A 23,190-nucleotide genomic window follows, 5' to 3' on the forward strand; every position below is an offset into this window, starting at 1 on the left:
TTCTATGGGCAGCATGTCTGTGTCTCCTCTCTCTCACACTCTCTTTGCTGCTGCTCCCTCTCCTGCCCCTAACCCCTCTCCATAGACTTCTATGGGCAGCATGTCTGCGTCTCGTTTCTCTTCTCCTGTTCCCTCCTCCTATTACCCCTCCCCTCTCCATAGACATTTATGGGTAGTGTGTCTGTGTCTCTATCTTTCTCTCCCTACATCCTTTCCTGCTTCCCCTCCCCTCTCCATACACTTCTATAGGCAGTGTGTCTGTCTCTCACTCTGCTCCCTCCTCCTGCAGCCCATCTCTTTAGACTTTGATGGGCAGTGTGTCTGTGCCTCTCTCTCCCTTGCTCCCTCCTTCTGCTCTCCATCCTCTGTCCATAGACTTCTATAGGCAGCATGTCTGTGTTTCTCTTTCTTCCTGCTCTCTCCTTCTGCCACCCTCCCCTCTCCATAGACTTCTATGGGCAGCGTGTCTGAGTTTCTTATTCTTCTCTGTAAATAGAGAAGAATTTTGCTTCCCAACAGAGGGTGGACAGCATATTACAGGAAGGGAGACATGTAGTGGCAGTAACTTCACACAAAATTTGCATGAATAAAAAAACTAAATTTTAACAGTAATTAAATAACAAAGTTGATATATATCAAGAAAAGTTAGTGGCCATTTAGCTTTTTGAGATCTGTTGTTTTCCATGAGTGTATGCTTCCTTATGAATTATCAGATGGATAAAAGCAGTGCAGGCTGAGTATTTCAAATACACATGTATTTTATACACCCATATGAAAAGCCCCATAGATTACCACTGGCTCTGCAATATGAACCATATAAATATAGATGTAATACAGATGAAAAATACATGAAGACCTAAAATTTTTAACAGCTGAGAGGTGGATACCATTCTCTGTGAATACTCATGTCCTGACAGTATGCCACTGTAGCGTCCACCGCCGTTCCTACTCACTCCCTCGGCGGCCGTGGCCATGAATCTGTGAGTGCTGGTTGGCATCTCCTTCCTTGGAGATGCCAGCACTTCCGCTCTGTACGGTTGTGTCCCATAGGGTGAATGTTATTATTAATCAGCCCTAATCTCTTTGGACTATAAAAGGGGCCCTCCCCTTTCACTCCCTGCCTGAGCGTTGTTTTTAATTCTCATCTTAGTCTTTGCAGATGGTCCTGTAGTGTTATCCTGTTCGCAACTGTTCTTGTGCCCTACTGCCTGTTCCTGTATCCTGTGCTGTGTTGGTTCCTGAGCCCTATTGATTGTTTTAGTCGTGTTCTGTCATCGGTCACGCCTGGTGTCATCTACCAAGCCTAATATCCCCTCCTGTCTAAAGGTCCATTGGTGCCTAGCTACTGCGACTGTCTGGACTATTCAGGTACCCTTGTGCTGGACATTGTATTATTGGGTACTCTGTTATTTGGCCAGCTGCCTCCCCCCTACAGCGGTGCAGCCTAGTGGGTCTGCATACCCACAGATCGTAACAGTATGCTCAGGCCATGTCTATCGACCCCGCTGGTCAACCCAAGACCCTGGCGACGTCACAAGCCACGCAGGCAGACATGCAAGACCTTCAGTTCCTACTTTCCAGCAATCCCTACGGTCCTCATTAGTTGTTCCACCAGAGGAGCCTATGCAGGTGGACCGGATCAAATTGTCTACCCAGGTGAAACTACACAGACGAACTTCAGGACTTTGTCTGTATTGCGGTCTTGGAGGCCATGTTGTGCATTTTTGTCCCCAGAAGCCAAAGAAACTGCAGTGCCTAGGATTGGTTGGTGAGACAACCCTAGGTGTCTCTCCAGGTGGAACGGCACTAAATAAAAAATTATCTTCCAAACTGACCATTGCGGTGACCATAGTGTCCGGCGAGAAGACGCACTGGGTCTCTGTCTATCTGGACTCAGGATCTTCAGCCAGCAAGACCTAGTGGCTCATCTCCAGTTGCCTACTGTTACTCTGGAGACATCTTTGGCTGTTGCCTCGGTGAATGGTCTTCCTCTGCCCGATCGAATCGTGTCTGAAATCAAGTCACTGAGGCTCCAAGTTGGAGTCCTTCATACTGAACTGATTACCTTTCTTGTCCTGCCTAAAGCCGTCAATCCGGTTCTACTCGGCCTGCCTTGGCTCTGGTTGCATCGCTCCTGTCCTGAATTGGAGCTCCGGAGAAGTTCTCCAGTGGGGTCCCAAATGTCCGCACCACTGCTTGTTACAGATCCATCCCATCCTGTCTTCTCTGCCTCAGTCATTAGTGGGATTACCTACTAATTTCTCTCAATTTTCAGACGTCTTTAGCAAAAAGGAGGCTGCGATGCTTCCCCCACACCGGTCTTACGACTGTCCGATTGAACTGGCTCCAAATGCTTCTACTTCCCGTGGATGGGTATATTCTCTCTCCTTGCCAGAGACTCAATCCATGTCGGCCTACATTAACTAGAATCTGGAGAGTGGTTTCATACGAAAGTCTTCGTCTACGGCCGGGGCCGGGTTCTTCTTCGTTAAGAAGAAAGACGGATCTCTTTGACCCTGCATTGACTACCGTGGTCTAAACCAGATCACGGTTTAGAACAAATACCCATTCCCACTAATATCCGAACTGTTTGACCATATACGAGGAGCCAGGATTATTTCGAAACTAGACTTGCGTGGGGCTTACAATTTGATCCAAATCCGTCAAGGTGACGAGTGGAAGACGGCATTCAACACTCGAGACGGACACTATGAATACCTGGTGATGCCCTTCGGTCTGTGTAACGCTCCCGCGGTCCTCCAGGAATTCGTCAATGATATCTTCCGAGATCTCCTCTATGTCTGTGTTGTGGTTTATCTCGATTATATTTTAATTTTCTCTCCATATACAACCACTCATCGGAGGCATGTTCATCAAGTTCTACTGCTATTAAGGGATAATCGTCTGTATGCCAAGCTGGAGAAGTGTGTCTTTGAAAAAAATTCTCTGCCCTTCCTGGGCTACATCATCTCGGATCAAGGTCTCAAGATGGACCCTGAAAAGGTAAAGTCCATCCTGGGATGGCCACGTCCTCAGGGCCTGCGGTCCATACAGTGTTTTTTGGGATTCGCTAACTTCTATCTGCAGTTTATCCCAAACTTCTCATCACTGACGGCTCCCATCTCTACCCTTACGAAGAAGGGTGTGAATTCCAGGTGTTGGACTCAGAAGCAGAATCTGCATTTAATAGCCTCAAGAGTGCTTTTACCTCAGCCTTAAACCTCCATCATCCTGACGTCTCTCGACAGTTCTCATTGGAGGACGCTCCCTCTGTTGGTGCAGGTGCACTTCTGTTCCATAGAAGCTTCAAAGGAAAGGCAGTGGTGTGTGGATATTATTCACAACTTTTTTCCTCCGCTGAGCGCAATTACTCTATTGGGGATCGGGAGTTATTGGCCATCAAATTGGCTCTGGAGGAGTGGAGACATCTGCTAGTGGGCGCAGCTCATCCCATCCTGATATATACCAACCACAAGAACCTCACTTATCTCCAGTCGGCTCAACGGCTAAATCCCTGTCAAGCCAGATGGTCGCTGTTCTTCACCCGTTTTCAATTTGTGCTCCACCACCATCATGCTGACAAAAATGTGGGTGCAGATGCCCTATCAAGGTCGTTTGAAACAGAGGACATTGTGGAGTCCCCGCAATGTATCATAGACCCGTCCTGTATTATTAAGGCTAATCCTCTGCAAGTTAGAGATATCCCTCCGGGGAGGACTTTTGTGCGGTTCACATCGTGTCTGATCATGGGGTTCAGTTCACCTCGAAATTCTGGAGAGCTCTCTGTAAAATCCTGGATGTGAAATTGGACTTTTCCTCAGCCTACCATCACCAGTCCAATGGTCAAGTCGAGAGCATTAACCAGATAATGGAGAATTATCTCCGCCACTTCATTTCCATGCGGCATGATGACAGGGTACAGCTTCTTCCATGGGCCGAGTTCTCATACAACAATCACACAAGTGAGTCCACCACTTCCACACCATTCTACATTGTGTATGGCCAAAATCTTAGAGTCCCTCTTCCTGTGTCGGCTACATCTTAGGTAGCCACTGCTGACTCTGCATTTGGGGACTTTCTGCATTTCTGGCAACAGACCCGTTCCTCTATTCTGCTAGCAGTTGAGCGCATGAAGCGAAAAGCGGATATTAAAAGGAGAGAGCCGCCTCAGTATCTTCCAGGTACCAAAGTCTGGCTGTCCTCATGGAATATGCATCTGAAGATGCCTTTGTACAAGTTTGCTCCCAGGTTCCTTTGACCCTTTGAGATATTACAACAGATAAACCCTGTCTCCTATAAACTTCGGCTGCCTCCTACCCTCAGAATCCCCAACTCCTTTCATGTGTCCCTCCTGAAACCGGTGATCCTGAACTGCTACAGTAAGACTCCCAGTTCCGTGGTTGCTCCCAGCGGTTCATCTGATGTGTTTGAGGTGAATGAGATCCTGGACTGCAAGAGGGTAAGAGGAAGGGCTTTCTATTTGGTGGACTGGAGAGGGTTTGGTCCTGAGGAGAGTTCCTGGGAGCCAGAGGACAACCTTAATGCCACTACCCTCATTAAGAAATGTCTCTCTCGCTCTGGTCCCAAGAAGTGGGGGCGTAAGAGGGGGGATACTGTAGCGTCCATGGCCGCGGACCGGCGTTCCTACTCACCACTCGGCGGCCGCGGCCATGGATCTGTGAGAGATGGCTGGCATCTCCTTTCTAGGAGATGCCAGCACTCATTTCCGCTCTTTTCGGCTGTGTCCCGTAGGGTGTGCGCGCACGCTCCTTCCCAGCCTTAAAGGGCCAGGGCGCACACATGAATTTTATTATTAATCAGCCCTAATCTCTCTGGACTATAAAAGGGGCCCTCCCCTTTCACTCCCTGCCTGAGCGTTGTTTGTAATTCCCAAGTTAGTCTTTGCAAATGGTCCCATAGTGTTATGCTCTTCCCAAGTGTTCCGATGCCCTACGGCCTGTTCCTGTATCCTGTGCTGTGTTGGTTCCTGAGCCCTATCGAGTGTTTGAGTCGTGTTCCATCATCGGTCACGTCTGCTGTCGTACACCACGTCTGGTGTCATCTACCACGCCTGATATCCTCCTCCACGTGTCGCATCCTCTGCCGTCCAATGTTCCATCGGTGCTTAGCTACTGCGACTGTCTGGACTATTCAGGCACCCTTGTGCTGGACTTTGTATTTATTGGGTACTCTGGTATTTGACCAGCTGCCTCCCCGCTACGGCGGTGCAGCCTAGTGGGTCCACATACCCACAGATCATAACAGCCACTATGTGTCATTGTAGGCAAAATGTATCATTTGAACAACAGACTATTTAGTCCACGGAAAATTGTCTGGACTGGATACAACTGTATCTTTTTTGGTGATCTAAATTCGGATCAGTAGAACCATATGCGTCCCAGGTATGTGTTACGACCACGTGAAATAGGCCTAAAACATAATACTGTACATAAAGTTTTTTCAGCCTCTGGATGTAAACAAGAATGGTTTTATTCACTGACAACAAACAGAAATCTTGAACATGGTAAGTATTTGAAACACAAAGTATATAAGGAAGTTGCTTTGCAATGTAGAATAATTAAGTTTTGTTTTTTTTTTACATAAAACCAGGTAACCCCTTAATATGGTTGCATGAATGTTAAAAAAATATATACTATGTCTATCTTGTACTAAAGTTCTTGATAAAGTATGAAATATATGAAATTAAATATTGATTTTGGTACTGTATTTTGGCTTATGATATTAAGCTTCTCTATAATGGCAAATTATACAAAGGGGATGTGCTTTTTAATTCTTTTTTTAGTGTCTTTATGCTTTGACTCGTGTTAATAAATGCTTCCTTGCTGTTCTAGGTTAATGGTTTTCTAGTTGAACTTCCATATTATCTGCCATCTGGTGAACTGGAAATGTATCGTAACAGAAATGGAACAGTTATTGAGTCTGAAGGACTTGTAAGAATACAGTATTCAGACCTAGGTCTGCTTTACATCACTCTTTCTACATTTTACTACAACTGCACAGGAGGACTATGTGGTTACTTCAATGGAAATAGTGAAGATGAATTCTGCTTCCCAAATGGTAAATGTACAGACAATGTGGCTGTATTCTTAGAAAGCTGGACCACATTTGATGAGATTTGCAATGGAGAATGTGGAGATTTGCTTAAGGCTTGCAATAATGACTCTGAACTGCTGAAGTATTACAAAAGTCGATCAAAGTGTGGAATCATTAATGATCCAAGCAATAGCTCTTTTCTGGACTGCCATGCTGTGGTTAATGTATCTGCTTATTATAGGACTTGCCTATTTCGTTTGTGCCAAAGTGGAGGTAACCAAACAGAGCTTTGTGACTCAGTCAGCCGTTATGCCATGGCTTGCCAAAATGCTGCAGTAGACGTTGGCCAGTGGAGGAGTGGAAGTTTCTGCCGTAAGTTCATACAATTTGTATTTGAATATTTTAGTATAAAGAGATTTTTTGATCACATGAGTGGGTTTAACTCAAAGTAGTTGTCCGGAAAGTAAGCTGAGGGTCTCGAGAGTTTAACAGCCACCATACATTGAAATGAATGCAATACACAGAAGCACCAAGTCTGCCAAAGTGGGAACTGTTCTTTACTCCTTAGTAGGGGAACCTTCCTAATAGGACATACAGACAGGAGTTGTCCAGTTAGGACTTTAAAGTGAAAGCTCATCTTTCCCATTTACAACTTTTCTGGTCCGAGGGCATATTGGCAAATTGTACCACATCCGATGTCTGCAATCAAACATTAAAAGGTATTCCCATCTGGAACATTTATGCCATATCAATAGTATATGCCATAAATATCTGACAAGTGAGATCTCCAATTTAGGACTACCTCCTATCGGGAAAATGCGGACAAAGCCAAGTGTTTCATAACTCCCATAAACTACAATGGAGAGAGCAGAGGGTCGGTCCCTGTCCTTAATGGAGCATGCACACGCACACGCACACGCACACACACGCATGCATGCACGCATGCACACACACACACACACACACACTGGATTTGTGACCTTCCAAATTGTAATACTTTATGAGTGTCAGTGGTTCATTAGGAGTATAATTTTTTGGATGGTACCTACATTTTATTATCACGTGCCCCAAAAATTCATCCTAGCGTAACTAAATATCCATGTAATCTCTCACCCAGATGTCAATTTATTTATACATTTCTAGGAGGATTATCAGAACATAACATAGAGTTCTGCTCCAGAATTGTTAATTCGTGAGGAATACATGTATACTAAAACAGACATGTCAGGAAAGCGGAAAGTTCCTTCTTAAGGGGTTAATTGGTGCCACAAATGTAAACAATAATTGCATGCTTCATACAGACTTTTTGTAACAAAAAGCATCGGTTTAAATGAAATTTAGAATCAGAATATTCATTTAAATGTCGTTTTTATTATAAACCTAAACTTTTAACATTTTTGGCGTTGTTTTTTTTCAATTTGACTATGTAGAAAAAAAATCTTAAAATTTTACAGTTTTCACACTGGCCTTTACAGCAGGCACAATAGTCCTGTTTTCTGCAGCACGCTTGTCAGTTTTGCTGTGTAGACTGGGACAGGGTCAACAGAGGGCGAGGGATTTAATGACAGCTTTATTGTACTGCAGCTCCCCTGCCACTTAACTACTTGCTCTCTGGGGGAGAACTGTAATCCATCACTTCCTAAAGACTATGGGGTGAAATTATCAACTTTTCTACACTAGTTTTTTAAGTAGAAAAGTCGCAAATTGTGCACATTTCTTCAAATAGAGAGAGTTTAGCAGAAGGGACAGGGTTATCGGCAGCCCAACACATTTACTATAATTTATGCCAGAAAGAACTCACTGTATGGCGCACAGACAGCCAGAGATCCACCTAATTTATTAAGACAATATATTTAATACAGAAAGGAAGTGTGTTCCGCCGATATGGCAGCCTCCAAGGAAGTTTTTAAAATAAAAATAAAAAATAACTTTATTTAAACCACATCTTTTATGCTTACATATTTGTTGCGCAACACTTGCATGACAATCTCTTAGTAGTATATGTTCCTATTGACTGCAACTGTCACAACTGTTGAAATTGGAAAGCGTTACAGAGTCAATGTGTAGCCTTGGACTAAGAAAAAAAAAAAAGTGTGTGCAAGTTGCATGGAAGTTGTCGAACAACTTGTGACTGCTTTAATAGCAATTTTGCATGATTTGTGTTTGTGGATTTTCATGAAACTTACATGCACTTTTAAAAAAAAATTAAAGCTGTCACCCTACAGAGTGCGTAGAACCGGCCTGTGCTGATTTGGTCAGTATTTTGTTTATATATTTTTAAGTTAAAAACAGACAAGCATACATTTTTCCATTATACTTTTTCTGTGCTTAGGCTTCACTCTTGGTTTTGTCTTCAAACTATGGATGCACAATACTGACCAAATCTGTAGTGGCCTTAAGCTTGCCAATCTCGGCGGTACCTGCCAACCATCTAATGTGTATGGTGACGTCCCGACTCTCCTCCGACAACAGATCTCCGGGGGGGGGGAGAAGGGTTCAATGTGTTACATTTCAACATGACTGATCATTTTGTTTATCAGAAGAGACTGGCATCGGCTTTCCCCGTTCTCTATTGAAAACACTTGCATACTCGTGTATGGGGGAGTTGGGAGGAATAGCTATCAGTTGACCGATAATTTAACGGACAGCTATCCAAAGTTTAGAGCCAAATTTAGGCTCAAAATAAATTACTGAGCATTTATCCACAATAACCTTCATTTGACATGTTCTTGCTCATTCTAAGGGTACAGCATGTATTACTGTTGCTAAATTAAAAAAACAAAAACAAAAAAGTAAGCTAGCAAAAAGCTGTCTTTAATGTATACCCTAAGGCTATGTACATCTTTGAAGGCATTTTTTTTTATAAACCAGTTTTATTTTATTTCGATCAAATTTTGAATTAGGTTTTATTTATTTTGAAATTACTTTTTGTGATAAAGCTTTTTTAAAAAATAAAATAAAACTCAATTCAAAAGTTGCTCAAGATAAAATTGATTTATAAAAAAAATAAATACGTTTCCGTCAAATAGCCTTTAATCCCCGGAGTAGCATATGAAACACTTTTGGAGTAAATCTGAAAATAATTTTCTTTTATAACCATATTCAACCTTATTTCATTAAGAACAACTTCACATTGAAAGTATTTATGGATTTAAGGGCTTTTCCCATAATCAATATTTATCACCTATCCACAGGATAAGTGATAAATATCTGATCGGTAGTGGTCCAACCACTGGGATCATGAGGTCTTACCTTGCAATTCCTGGGAGCCTCATAGGATTGGAGCAGTAGTGCGCTTGCTCGGCCGCTGCTACATTTATTTCTATGGGGCTTCCTAAGATAGTGCTTGGTAGCCCCATAGACATGAATGGAGCGGTTGTGGAGCATGAGTACTACCTATTCCTACGGGGCTCCCATGAACAGCAAGGTAAGCCCATTCACGTGATCGGTGGTGGTCCCAGCGTTCAGACCCCACCTATGAGTTATTCATCACCTATCCTGTGGATGGGTGATAAATAATGATTATTGGGAAAACGACTCAAGTAAAAGACAAAAGACTCCACCGCAAAGAATGTGCTTCCCAATAATTTAACTTAAAAGATGCCACTATATTTTGTTAAGAATTATTATAGAAAAGTTACTATTATTTTTTCAGAAATAAGAAATATTACTGATAATTCAATGTATTACAATGTTTCAGCTCTCATGTGCCCAGAAAACAGCCATTTTGAAGAATGCATCACCTGTTTAGAAACATGTGAAACATTAGCCACAGGCCCAGTCTGTTCTGATAGTTGCACAGAAGGATGCCAGTGCGACAAAGGATTTGCTTTGCGGGGTACTCGGTGCGTTACAAAGAGTGAATGTGGCTGTAATTTTGAGGGCCACCAAGTTTCCACAAATGAGACTTTCTGGATTGACCTGGATTGCAAATCCCTTTGTTACTGTAATGGGTCAGACAACAGTGTGTACTGTGAGACAACGCCATGTAAGGATGAAGAATACTGTATGGAAGATAATGGACTTTATTATTGCCAGCCACGCACAGATGCATCATGTATTGTCTCCGGATATGGACATTACCTTACATTTGATGGACTTCCATTTGATTTCCAGAGCAGCTGTTCTCTAATTCTTTGCACTACAGTTACTAATTCCAAAGCAGACACTGTTCCAAGATTTACAGTTACTGCAAAGAATGAGGACAGAGATGCTTCTCTTGCACTATGGGTAAAGCAAGTAGAGGTAGAAGTTTACAATTATAATATTGTCATCTATCGTGCATACAAACACACAGTTTTGGTAAGTAAACCTTATCCTTTTTGTGCTGATCCAGTTACAGTCAGTATTTATGTCCTAGAGTTGTATCTACAGTTCTGCTGGTTGTCATTAGAAACAGACAATCTTGTCGTCAGACCCATCCCTAACAGCTTTGCTGAGCTTCTATAATACACTAGTACCAGAATCAAAATGAATGTACAATGTCTGGTACAAAGAAAGATGACACTTCCGAGAATGCAAATCATCAGAGAAAGCTCTAAACAGACATTGAATCAGCAAAGAAGGCTATACTATAAGGCTCATGGACACGGCCATAATAAAGATCCATGTTGTACAGATCCATAATACAGCACCCATTGACTTCTATGAGCCAATATCATACCCCGGTGTGTCTCCGTGTGTTATTACTCAATGTGGTGCTGTACATGCTCTGTACATGAGGCTTTGCAACGTGCATAAACTCTTAGTCACATGTGTGACTCTTTTATAGACATTGGACTTAAGGCCTAGTTCTGCTTTAATAGGACAGATCTATAGATTTATCTTGTCTTTTAAAGCATTAAAGAGAAACTGTCACCTGCCCAAAAAACTGCAGGCACCTCACAGATTCAGCTGCTTTTTATTTTTTTCTTCTATCCCCCACCGTTCCTGAGATATTGGTGATAGTTATTTTTGGTGCCCGTTATGCAAATAAGGCCTTTGACTGTCAAGTGGGCGGTTACCCCTTATCAAGGGGTGTCAGGTGACAGGTGTTACCCGCCCACTTGACAGTCAAAGGCCTCATTTGCATATCGGACACCAGAAATTATGCCCCTGATATCTCAGGAACGGTGGGGGCTAGAAGGAAAAAATAAAAAGCATTAGAATCTGCGAGGCACCAGCAATATAACTAATATGTCAACTGCAGATTTTTGAGCAGATGACAGGTCCTCTTTAAATGCAAATTGGCTAGATCCTTCATCTTGACATTTTCAATGGTTTTTGTTGTGTGATATCATGCTGCAACAAGTTATCAGTCAAGATAAAGATGGCTACATCCATACTTGTATGAGTTCATGTGCGACATATTGTAAATTTTTATCCTTTCTAATTTAATGTTCCTCAAGTGATTTGTACACAACAAATCAATTTCTTTAATCAATCAATTGGCTATTACAAGTCTCCATGAATATTCATATCAAATCAATATCATTATTCTGATCCAACTTAGTATGCTCCTAGTTTACTGAGATGTTATAAATTATTAACCTTCAATCAGAAATGAGCCTCTATGCAAGTGGAAAAAAAATATTCAAGTGCTCAAACTAACAAGAATAATCCACAAAAAATAACCCACTGCAGTGGTCATACATCACTAAACATATAAATCCAGTAATGTATTTTTTACTGAAAGTTATGGTAAAAAGTATCTACAGGCGGCTGGGTGTGGCACTATCTACAGGGAGGCTGTGTGTGGCGCTATCTACAGGCGGCTGTGTGTGGCGCTATCTACAGGGGGGCTGTGTTTGGAGCTATCTACAGGGGGCTGTGTGTGGAGCGATGTACAAGGGGGCTCTGGTGGATGATTTTTCCATTGACCGGTAGCAGAGTTACACAACTGGAAAAAAAAGCAGACAGTTTCACACAGGACCCCCAGCAGACAGTATGCACCATATTATAATTATATAGTCACCGCTCCTGAGATGAGTACTCTTCATCTCCGGGGCACAGCACTGCCATAGCTCCCAACCGTACCGGATCCGGCGGGACAGTCCCAATTTCGGTGGGACAGTCCCGATTTCTCACCGCTGTCCTGCTGTCCTGGGCTGTCTGCAAAATGTCCCGCTGGGCGCTGCAGCTATATCAAAACAGCTGATCGCTGCTGACAGGCGCCCTGAATGCCAGACGACTGCAGCAGCGATCAGCGTCAGAAGAAGGCAGGAGCCTTGCGGCGGTGTTCTGACTGGGATCAATGCCGGCCCGGGAGTGGACCATTCCAGTCACCTGACCTGTGTGTGGAGCTATCTACAGGGGGGCTGTGTTGGAGCTATCTACAGGGGGGCTGTGTTGGAGCTATCTACAGGGGGGGCTGTGTGTGGTGCTATCTACAGGGGCTGAGTGTGAAGCGATCTACAGGGCGGCTGTGTGTGGCACTATCTACAGGGTGGCTGTGTGTGGCGCTATCTACAGGGTGGCTGTGTGTGGCGCTATCTACAGGGGGCTGTGTGTGGCGCTATCTACAGGGTGGCTGTGTGTGGCGCTATCTACAGAGTGGCTGTGTGTGGCGCTATCTACAGGGCGCTGTGTGTGGCGCTATCTACAGGGGGCTGTGTTTGGCGCTATCTACAGGGGGCTATGTGTGGAGCTATCTACAGGGGGCTGTGTGTGGAGCTACATACAGGGGGAGCTGTGTGTGGAGCTATCTACAGGGGGGCTGTGTGTGGAGCTACCTACAGGGGGGCTGTGTATGGAGGTACCTACAGGGAGGCTGTGTGTGGTGCAATCTACAGGGGGCTGTAGGTGGAGCTATCTACGGGGGGCTGTTTGTGGAGTTATCTACAGGGGGGCTGTGTGTGGAGCTATCTGCAGGCGGCTGTGTGTGGAGTTATCTACAGGCGGCTGTGTGTGGCGCTATCTACAGGGGGCTGTGTGTGGCGCTATCTACAGGGGGGCTGTGTGTGGCACTATCTACAGGGGGCTGTGTGTGGAGCTATCTACAGGCAGCGGTGTGTGGAGCTATCTACAGGGGGGCTGTATGTGGCGCTATCTACAGGGGGCTGTTTGTGGGGTGATCTACAGGGAGCTGTGTGTGGAGCTATCTACAGGCGGCTCTGTGTGGAGCTATCTACAGGGGGGCTGTGTGGAGCTATCTACAGGGGGGGCTGTGTGTGGTGCTATCTACAGGGGCTGAGTGTGGAGCGATCTACAGGGCAGCTGTGTGTGGCGCTATCTACAGGGGGCTGTGTGTGGCGCTATCTACAGGGTGGCTGTGTGTGGCGCTATCTACAGGGTGGCTGTGTGTGGCGCTATCTACAGGGCGCTGTGTGTGGCGCTATCTACAGGGGGGCTGTGTTTGGCGCTATCTACAGGGGGCTATATGTGGAGCTATCTACAGGGGGCTGTGTGTGGAGCTACATACAGGGGGAGCTGTGTGTGGAGCTATCTACAGGGGGGCTGTGTGTGGAGCTACCTACAGGGGGGCTGTGTGTGGAGGTACCTACAGGGGGGCTGTGTGTGGTGCAATCTACAGGGGGCTGTTTGTGGAGTTATCTACAGGGGGGCTGTGTGTGGAGCTATCTACAGGCAGCTGTGTGTGGAGTTATCTACAGGCGGCTGTGTGTGGCGCTATCTACAGGGGGCTGTGTGTGGCGCTATCTACAGGGGGGCTGTGTGTGGCACTATCTACAGGGGGCTGTGTGTGGAGCTATCTACAGGAGGCTGTATGTGGCGCTATCTACAGGGGGCTGTTTGTGGGGTGATCTACAGGGAGCTGTGTGTGGAGCTATCTACAGGCGGCTGTGTGTGGAGCTATCTACAGGGGGGCTGTGTGGAGCTATCTACAGGGGGGCTGTGTGTGGAGCTATCTACAGGCGGCTGGGTGTGGCACTATCTACAGGGAGGCTGTGTGTGGCGCTATCTACAGGCGGCTGTGTGTGGCGCTATCTACAGGGGGGCTGTGTTTGGAGCTATCTACAGGGGGCTGTGTGTGGAGCGATGTACAAGGGGGCTCTGGTGGATGATTTTTCCATTGACCGGTAGCAGAGTTACACAACTGGAAAAAAAAATCCCCATCATGTAACTCTGCTACCTGTCAATTGAAAAGTCATCCACCACAGGGTCTTCCTCTTGAATTTCATTGTTCTCACCCATTTGGTTTGTCCTGCAGCTGCTGCTGCCATGATGAGCAAATGTTAAACCCAAGTTAGGAAAAGTAACAATAAGACGATATAACCTGAAATATAATATTGGTGATATCCATAGGTTTTTTTTGTAAGTCTAGAGATCCGCAGTGAGAATATGATCTTGTTATTTGAAGAAGGATCTGGCCTTGATTTGATGTGTTTATGCGGGATATTGGGCGTGGTAGGGGGCGTGGCTAAAACATGTCCCTCTTTTCCGAATTCAAAAGTTGGGAGGTATGTGACACCATTCAGCACCAGAATGTTATCTGCACCACACATGCGACATTCTTGTGCTGAACGGCATCAGGAGCCAGCGCTGCGGCCATAGGTGAAGAGGACCAGACTGGAGCGGGAAGTGTAAGTACATGGAGTAATGGAGTGATGGCTTCGACAATTTCGGTATTCCCATACACACACAGTACTTACCTTTTCTGCTGATTTAATCTCACAGAGGGACTGGGCACAGCAGGACAGGACTGCTCCAGCCAACAGTGATCTGGAGACCAAGGGTTGACATACCATACGTGAAAGCTGTGTATTTACACATGGGCCCAGTAGGTAAGGTGCCCACTGCCACCCTAAAATCAGATTCCTATTCTCTGGTAGTTGCATGTAAGGACCAAGCTAATGAATTTTATGGCTCACAATTACTACAGAATTGTAAGAGAGATATAAGTGGGATTCTCTATGATGACATATTGGAGAGCAAAGGGCTTATACTGTATAATGTTCTTTCATGCGGACTATCTGCTGTCTGGGTCTGCCCCTAGTGAAGACACTGGAGCTCTCCCTCCCCATTGCTCTCTTACACTACTGCTGTCTGTATGTATGTAATGCTGTCTGCCATCTGCTGGTTAAGGTGAACTTCTCCCATGTAATGTTCACCTCTCACCAGCAAAGAGCAGACAGTATTACATATAGACTACGGGATAAGCCAGCAGGGATGAGGGCACAAGGGGGGAGGTTTTAACCAAGTTCGACTTGTATATGCTCCTGGTTTGCATATACCCAATAAATCATAAACAATAATTATCAGTTCATTGATGAAATCTTGAACTGTAAGACCTTGGGCAGTATACAACGTGCACAATAAAAGCCAAATGTGCTCAAAAATATACTACATGGCTACTAACCTACATATGCCATATCAGACTGGCGGGTAACATACCACCACCTCAAACCCTGACATGTAAGTAGTTAAAGCCTAGGTGTGCCTGTAATGCAACTTTTTGTGGTTTTAGTTGTTTTTACATAGTTTTTTAATGACTTTGTGAATGTTTGTACTATGAAATTGAACATATTATTTAATTTATAACTTTGGTCATTTTTATTCTTAACATTATTTCACGTGTAACCTACTGCAATGTCCCAATATAATGTGCCCTTCTCTTGGCAGGTAAATAATGAAAGGTTATATTTGCCTCTGAAGTTAAGTCATGGAAAAGTCAATATTTTTGCCTTTGGTTTTCATATTGTTATTGAAACAGAGTTTGGCCTAAAAGTTGTATATGACTGGAAGACATTCCTCTCTGTAACAATTCCACGTTACTTGCAAAACAGCACATATGGACTTTGTGGGAAGTACAATGGGAACATGGAAGATGACCTGCAGACTTCTGGTGGCTTCATAAGTATGAATGTCAATGAGTTTGGCCACAGTTGGGTGAAAAGAGATACCTTTTGTCAGGTTGGTTGTGGAGATAGATGTCCAACCTGCACAAAGGTGGATGGTTTCTGGAAAGCTCAACAGCTTTGTAGCTTTATTCCCAACAGAAATGGGGTATTTGCCAAGTGCCATAGCAAAGTAAATCCCAGATTTTTCTTTAAAAATTGCTTATTTGACTCGTGCATTGATGGAGGTGCTGTGGAGACTGCTTGTAGCTGGCTACAGAACTACGCAAGTACATGTCAGACTCAAGGAATTGCTGTTACTGGTTGGAGGAACCACACATCTTGTTGTAAGTGTCACTTTTCTTAATTAAAATATCAGTGAATGAGAATCATTTGATTAAAAGGTTACTAAGATTACTTAGACCTGTGATTCATCACTTATAGATATAGTTCGCATTAGAATTTTGTCGCAAGAAGACAAAAAGAAAAAAATGGACAGCATTCAAAGCCAAAGTCACAATAGTGTGTGTCATGCAAGTCAAACTTGGGGCTACATCCTACTGACCCCGACACAATATGAACCAACAAAATAATAGACAGCACTAATGTCTTTATGCAAAAATAAGTGTAGTAACTTTAATCCAATTGTGCAACGTTTTGGCCCAAGCCTTGGAAGGCTGTTGAGCCGAAAACTTTGCCGAGTGGACTAAAGTTGCAACACTTACTTTTGCATCAAGACGTGAGTGCTCTCTGTTATTTTGTTGGTGATGAGAATTTTGTGTGATTTTTTTTTTGATTGAGGAAATTGTGAATCACCTACATAGCATTCTGCTGATATCAAATAATTTAAATAGTCCCCAAATAAAATTTCCAATGTGTTCAAACATAAATCCCACAGTCATGTATAACATTCTGTGAAATTTTTCTTTAAGATTTTTTTTTCATCTCTTTTTGAGATTCTGTGGTACAGGTGAGGCACATATTCTACCTCCCTTGTCTATAGATATTTCAACATTGATTTAATGCCCCTGGCTAGAGATTAGCGAACTTATGAAAAGTTCGGTTCGGCTAGTTCGCCGAATTTCATGAAAAAGTTCGATTCGGACCGAATCTGTAATTTCCGTTCGCCAAGCATGGTACTGTCCAGGGTGCTGATAGAGTTAATGGGCTGCACTAACTCTTTCAGCAACCTTGACAGTACATGCTCGGCGCCCGGAAAATACAATTTTAATGTAATAAAAAAATACGTTCATACTTACATTCCTCCTGTCCGGCCTCCAGCGATGACGTTTCATCCATGTCGCCGCTGCAGACAATCACAGGCTGTAGTGGCGGTCACGCACGTCAGGAGGACGTCAGAAGGCCGGCCTCCAGGGATGACGCTTTATCCCACGTGACCGCCTCTGCAGCCAATCATAGGCTGCAGCGGCCTCTGCAGCCAATCACAGGCTGCAGCAGCCTCTGCAGCCAATCACATGCTCCTCTCCTGAAATACTCTGTGCTGCCTTAAACTCTGTGGACAGGTCAGGATACTGTTTCTTTTAAATGCTGCTGGGGAACCCGCTCGATCCACTATATAAGGCTGCGCTACAGTGCAGCATTTAAAAGAAACAGGATCCTGACCTCTCCGGAGTATTTCAGGAGATGAGCGTGCGGATCTTGTGCAGGGTGGTGACTTGCCAATCATGTGAAGGTGTTATTGAGGACAGGAGCGGAGGAGAGGTAACAGACTGAGCTATGTAATGGTAAGAGCAGAGTTCACAGCAGCACAGAGTATTTCAGGAGAGGAGCGTGCAGATTCTGTGCTGCTGTGAACTCTGCTCTTACCATTACGTAGCTCTCAGTCTGTTACCTCTCCTCCTCTCCTGTCCTCAATAACACCTGCATGAGGCCCCATAATGACAGGTGGCTACATGTGTGCACCCGTCATTACGGCAGCGTTGCTAGGCGACGTCAGTAAATAGTCACTGTCCAGGGTGCTGAAAGAGTTAACTGATCGGCAGTAACTGTTTCAGCACCCTGGACAGTGAATTCCGATCAGAATATAGAGTAACCTGTAAAAAAAAAAGTCGTTCATACTTACCGAGAACTTTCTGCTTCCTCCAGTCCGGTCTCCTGGCCGTTGCGTCCCTCTCGACATCCGGCCCGACATTCCTGGATGACGATACAGCCCATGTGACCACTGCAGCCAATCACAGGCTGCCGCGGCCTCTGCAGCCAATCACATGCTGCCAAGGCCTCTGCAGCCAATCACAGGCTGCCACGTCAGAAAAGAAGGTCGGACTGGAGGAAGAAGAGGGACTCGTCACCAAGGCAACGACCGGGTACGTATGAAATGCTTTTTTTTTTTTTTTTTAATCAGCAGCCTCTTTTCTCTATCAGTGATTGATAGAGACAAGTGGCTGCCGATTTGTATAATATTTTTGACCGGGTATTTATCTGCACTAGTTTTCATGCATGGGGCCAATCTCTTTAGTGAAGAAGTGATGGCTCTGTATCATTGGGTTACCTGATATCCTGCGCCAACATAAGGATTTTAGATTATTTCCTTTGTCAGAGACAGGAAGTCTATATAATCTATTAATGCACCTATGCTTAGATGACCGGTAACAAACATTTAATGGCCAGGGGTAGAGATGAGCGAACCGGGACAACCGAACCCGGTTTCGGTCCGAACATCGGGAAAAGTTCGGTTCGCAGCGAATCCGAACTTCACCGGGTTTTTTGCTAACCTTCTCTGAAAAAATGAAAACTGAAATGTGATCAGTTACTATGGTCTAGAAAGTTTTGTCTGTACTAGTTTTTATACATGAAGGTCCAATTATACATCACTAGATCCGGCAGCAGTCTGAATATCCTTATTGCGTTCCTGCAGTACTAGACTGTCCTGGATTATGTCCCATCGGAGAACTCATTCTGATGGGATAGGAATTAAAATGGACAGGTGAGAATAAGTTACATAGATAACTTGTAAGTCTCTCAGATGTTGTGTTATGTCACTGTTGGCAGTCATTTATCTTTATATAGTTATGAAATGGAGCAAAGGGACTTGCCCGTAACATGTTCCTTCCTATGTCTATTGTAGGAAACCAAGTGATTTTCGTTCATTTGTATTTGGTTACAGTGGTTTCTATGGAGGGTTTTATTTTGACGAAGTTCTTCCAGTTTTCATTTATTCTCCTGTCAATACTTGTAACTAAAAGTTTGAACGTTTTCTCCTGAAACAAAAGTTTGATCTAAAAAGTCTCTCAGAGAAAGATGGCATGGCCTAGTGTCGATCCACCTGTACGATGTCCTGTTAAACGTTATACAAGTAAAAGATAACAATTTTGAATATTTCTTCGGCACTGCCAGTCGTCAGATTGTTTTTGAAATAAAGAATCGCGTAGGCAGGTAAAACACTGATGAATTAATTTAAATGTGCATAAAAGCAACTAGTTTCATATCCAGACCAGCTTCTTCATCAGGCATAAAACAAATGACAGTAGCCCCAGGTTGGAGGTTATATAAACAGAAAAATAAAAAAAAGTCGAAATGAGCATTACAGGTTCAAGGGTACAATTATTGTGCTTTTTAAAAGGTTAATGGCCACTCACAAATTATAGAATTCAACTAAAATGGTTAAAAGAGAGTTCAGAGAGATGAAACACTTGTATCTTAAATTGAAACAAAATAATTTGTAAGGTTTAAAAAACATCAAGTATGATCCATGCTTTGTTATTATGGGGGTCGTTATGTACAAGTGTGTACGGCAGAGGAACAGTATTAGACATTTATTTCCAGGGAGCTGTTAGGGGATATCCAGAAGGAGTTAGGTGAATGTGTATCGGTATGATGGTGAATACCTAAGTTGGATCAGCGTGGCCAGCCAAGTGTGCATAAACATACCATACAAACAAAAACTGCTCCCCATTTGTAGCCACCTCAATCGTCAGTTAGATTTAGCATGTCAGAGCATTGACAGGTCAATGCCTGCACTGGAACCATATAATAACCGTTATGTGAATCTGTAAGCATCTATTGGTAATCTTGGGAACCTTGGAATTCAAGTCACAGACTACGGAAGCTGTTTGGATCAATGTCGTGAAACAGTTATTAGATTTACATAAAGCAGCTGCGGAGGTGGTCAATGATTGCATATAATTAAGGGGGCTACTGCCGATCTGTAGTCTCAATGGTCATCAGTTAGGTTCTGCGTGTTAAAGATAAGACAATGTCTAATTTTTGGCATTTTTTTATGTTTATATAAACTCCAACCTGGAGCAACTTTCAATTGTTTTATACCTTATGAAGAAGTCGGTCCGGCATTGAAACACATGGCTTTTATAGACATTGAAATAAATCCATCATACATTTATCTGCAAACACGATCCTTTGCTTCAAAAGATATCTGATGACTGGCAGTGCCGAGGAATTATTTAAAAAAAATTCTGTTATTTGTATGTTTACTTTTGCGCACAATCAGCCACCATCGGAATCAAAATCCAAGTACAACCCAACCAGGTCAGCACAAACCATTACATCGTGCCAAGGGATACATTAAAGCAGTGGTCTCCAACCTGTGTTTCACCAGGTGTTGTGAAACTACAACTTCCAGCATGGGCATACTGCAAGTTGCGGTTTCACATCACTTGTGGAGCCACAAGATGAGGACTACTTTATAGCATGCAAAATCCTCTGTGGTAGACATAACTGAGCAGAGGAAAAAGTAATGGCCACTTACCACCACCTTGTTTTTTTTTTCTTTTCACATATGAATTGTGTAAATTGTTATCTATCTTCTCTGCAGATGTGACATGCCCTCCATACAGTCACTATGAGAGCTGTGTTAGTGTGTGCCAGCCTCGCTGTGCCGCTATTCGACTTAAAAGTGACTGTAATCATTACTGTGTGGAAGGTTGCCAGTGTGATCCCGGGTATGTTTTGAATGGAAAAAGCTGTATTCTTCCTCATAACTGTGGCTGTTATGCTGATGGAAAATACTATGAGGTAAGAGTATCTATATTTTTTATTAAATTGATAAAAAAACAAACATGAAACTAACCTCTTTTAAAGGTGAAATCATAAGTTATACTTGAGATAGGCATTGTAAGATTTTTTTAGCCCATCAACATTGGCTAAACAAGCAGTCTACAGCAATCAGCATATTGCCAGTGCATACAGTAGTATGTATATGTAATTTACAGGGGTGGACATATACAACTAAGGGCCCTTGGGCAAAAACAGTGTGTGGGCCCCTTTCTGACAGCATTTCCACATCTTCTCATATTTAAAAAAAAAATGACTGGAAAAATGGACATGTAGTCTAAATTTAATCTGCAATAATGGGTAACATCCTTGGTGGTCTATGGAAGTGGAAGGAATAATGGTAACATCCATGGTAGTCCAGTGCTAGGAAGGGAAATGAGAACATACCTACTGTTCTAGGGTAGTGTAGTTAAGGGTTTAACACCCTTTGAAGCGGTGCACAGGCTAAAGGTCCGCCCCCGATAATTTACAACACTAAACATACAAAATGGGCAAAAAAAATTGCTAATCTTTTGTTCCTATTTTGTTTCTTATTGCAATTAATACTAAGAAATATATATATATATATATATATATATATATATATTTTTTTTTATATATATATATATATATATATATATATATATATATATATATATATATATATATATATATATATATATAAAAATCCTATATATGTCTCCCAGGAGATCAGCCACTTCCCCCTCCTTATTCTCACAATCCAGTGTCTAGCTGTATGGCAACGAGCTGCAGCATAAGCCTTCCCCTCTGCCTGGTCTGCAGTAGGACACACACATAGTTAAGTCCCACCCTTCTTTGATAAGGCCCATCCCTCAGCCATTCACCAGCCTAAATTGGAACAGATCAGCAGAAGACTAACCCCTGTATTCTCTGGAAGGTTTTTTTGCTTCAGGAACATGTAGCCTGACAAATACAGGGGACAAGTTTATTTCCTGCTTCTTTTAGTACTAATTTGCATGTGTAGTGTTTCTTTAAGTTTATACCAAACATCTGCAGCAGGAGTCTGCTGCCCATCTTTCTCCTCTCCTCAAATTCAAATCCTGTCCTCTTCTGCATACATATGTAAGAATAACACGACCTAGTATTGGAAGCTTCAGACCTTGGTCTACTGTCATGACAGAACTGCCATGTACAACAGGTGTAAATGACAGATGCCAAAACCTCCACTTAACCAAGGCCTCTGATGGACCTTATTCAACCTAATAGCAATCTATAATCAGAAATTGTCATGGTCTGGAAGAGTGCAGCTCTATCAGGCTTTACAAATTCAGTTTAGTCATTTGTACATGTCAATGTAGATGTTTAATGCAGGTGACTATTATAATATGTAGAAAAGTATTAATGAACATAAGGATGGATCCATAATAGATGCAAAAAGTTTGTGGTATGAAATATAAGTGAACCATATAGCTGATTTTTGGGGAAAATTTATTTTGTTCTTATTTCTTTAGCCTAAGCAATTATTCTGGAATAGCGACTGTACTAGGCGTTGCCGCTGCTTTGGAAGGAATCTCATCCAATGTGATCCAAGACACTGCAAGTCAGATGAAGAATGTGCACTAAGGAATGGAGTGCGAGGCTGCTTTAGCAAGAAAAGCTCTTACTGTATTGCCGCAGGAGGTGGTGTCTTTAGGACTTTTGATGGAGCTTTTCTCCGTTTTCCGGCAAACTGTGCATTTGTCTTGTCTACTATTTGCCAAAAACTCCCAGATATCTCCTTTCAGCTAATTATTAACTTTGACAAATGGTCTTCACCAAACCTGACTGTCATATCCCCAGTTTACTTTTACATCAACGAAGAGCAAATCCTAATAAGTGATCGCAATACTGTTAAGGTAATGTTTTCTTTGTCACTCTGTGTGTATTAATATGTTGGCATTAACTTTTTAGGTATACCTTGAAACATAATTTGATAAGACTGCATGACACCTATGTTTGTTTGTTTGTTTGTTTGTTTGTTTGTTTGTTTACTTTGATATTAATGCTGCTAATTTATATATTTCTTCTGATTGGTGGGGGTCCAACTGCCAAGTCTCCCACCGATCCTCAAAATAACTCCTTCACCGTTTTTTCCTGCACAGTGGTGCTCCTGTCCACTTTCCATGCGGGGAACTGCAATATAGCCCCATTCACTAGAACATCGGGGGGCCAGGAGAATCACTGTCAAAGAAAAAAGCTCAGTCCCTTTGTTCTCAGGATCTCGGGGATCCCAGAGGTCAGAACTCCACCAATTATAATGTTATGGTATATCTAAGAGGGGAATACCTCTTTAATAAAATTGTGGGTTTTTTTTGTTTTTTTTTAACCCAATCGT

General features: G+C 43.1%; 1 protein-coding gene across 1 annotated transcript in view; it reads left to right on the plus strand.

Moving 5' to 3' along the window:
• The window catches only part of TECTA (tectorin alpha), a 171,925-nt gene that overhangs the window by 98,180 nt on the left and 50,555 nt on the right, over nt 1-23,190 (plus strand). Inside the window, exons 9-13 of the mRNA XM_075840108.1 lie at nt 5,853-6,426; nt 9,755-10,356; nt 15,613-16,174; nt 20,617-20,816; nt 22,328-22,711. Of these exons, the coding sequence (XP_075696223.1) occupies nt 5,853-6,426; nt 9,755-10,356; nt 15,613-16,174; nt 20,617-20,816; nt 22,328-22,711 (2,322 nt within the window). The remainder of the gene's footprint in view (nt 1-5,852; nt 6,427-9,754; nt 10,357-15,612; nt 16,175-20,616; nt 20,817-22,327; nt 22,712-23,190) is intronic.

Source organism: Rhinoderma darwinii, chromosome 10 (assembly GCF_050947455.1).
Source record: "Rhinoderma darwinii isolate aRhiDar2 chromosome 10, aRhiDar2.hap1, whole genome shotgun sequence".
Taxonomy (NCBI): domain Eukaryota; kingdom Metazoa; phylum Chordata; class Amphibia; order Anura; family Rhinodermatidae; genus Rhinoderma; species Rhinoderma darwinii.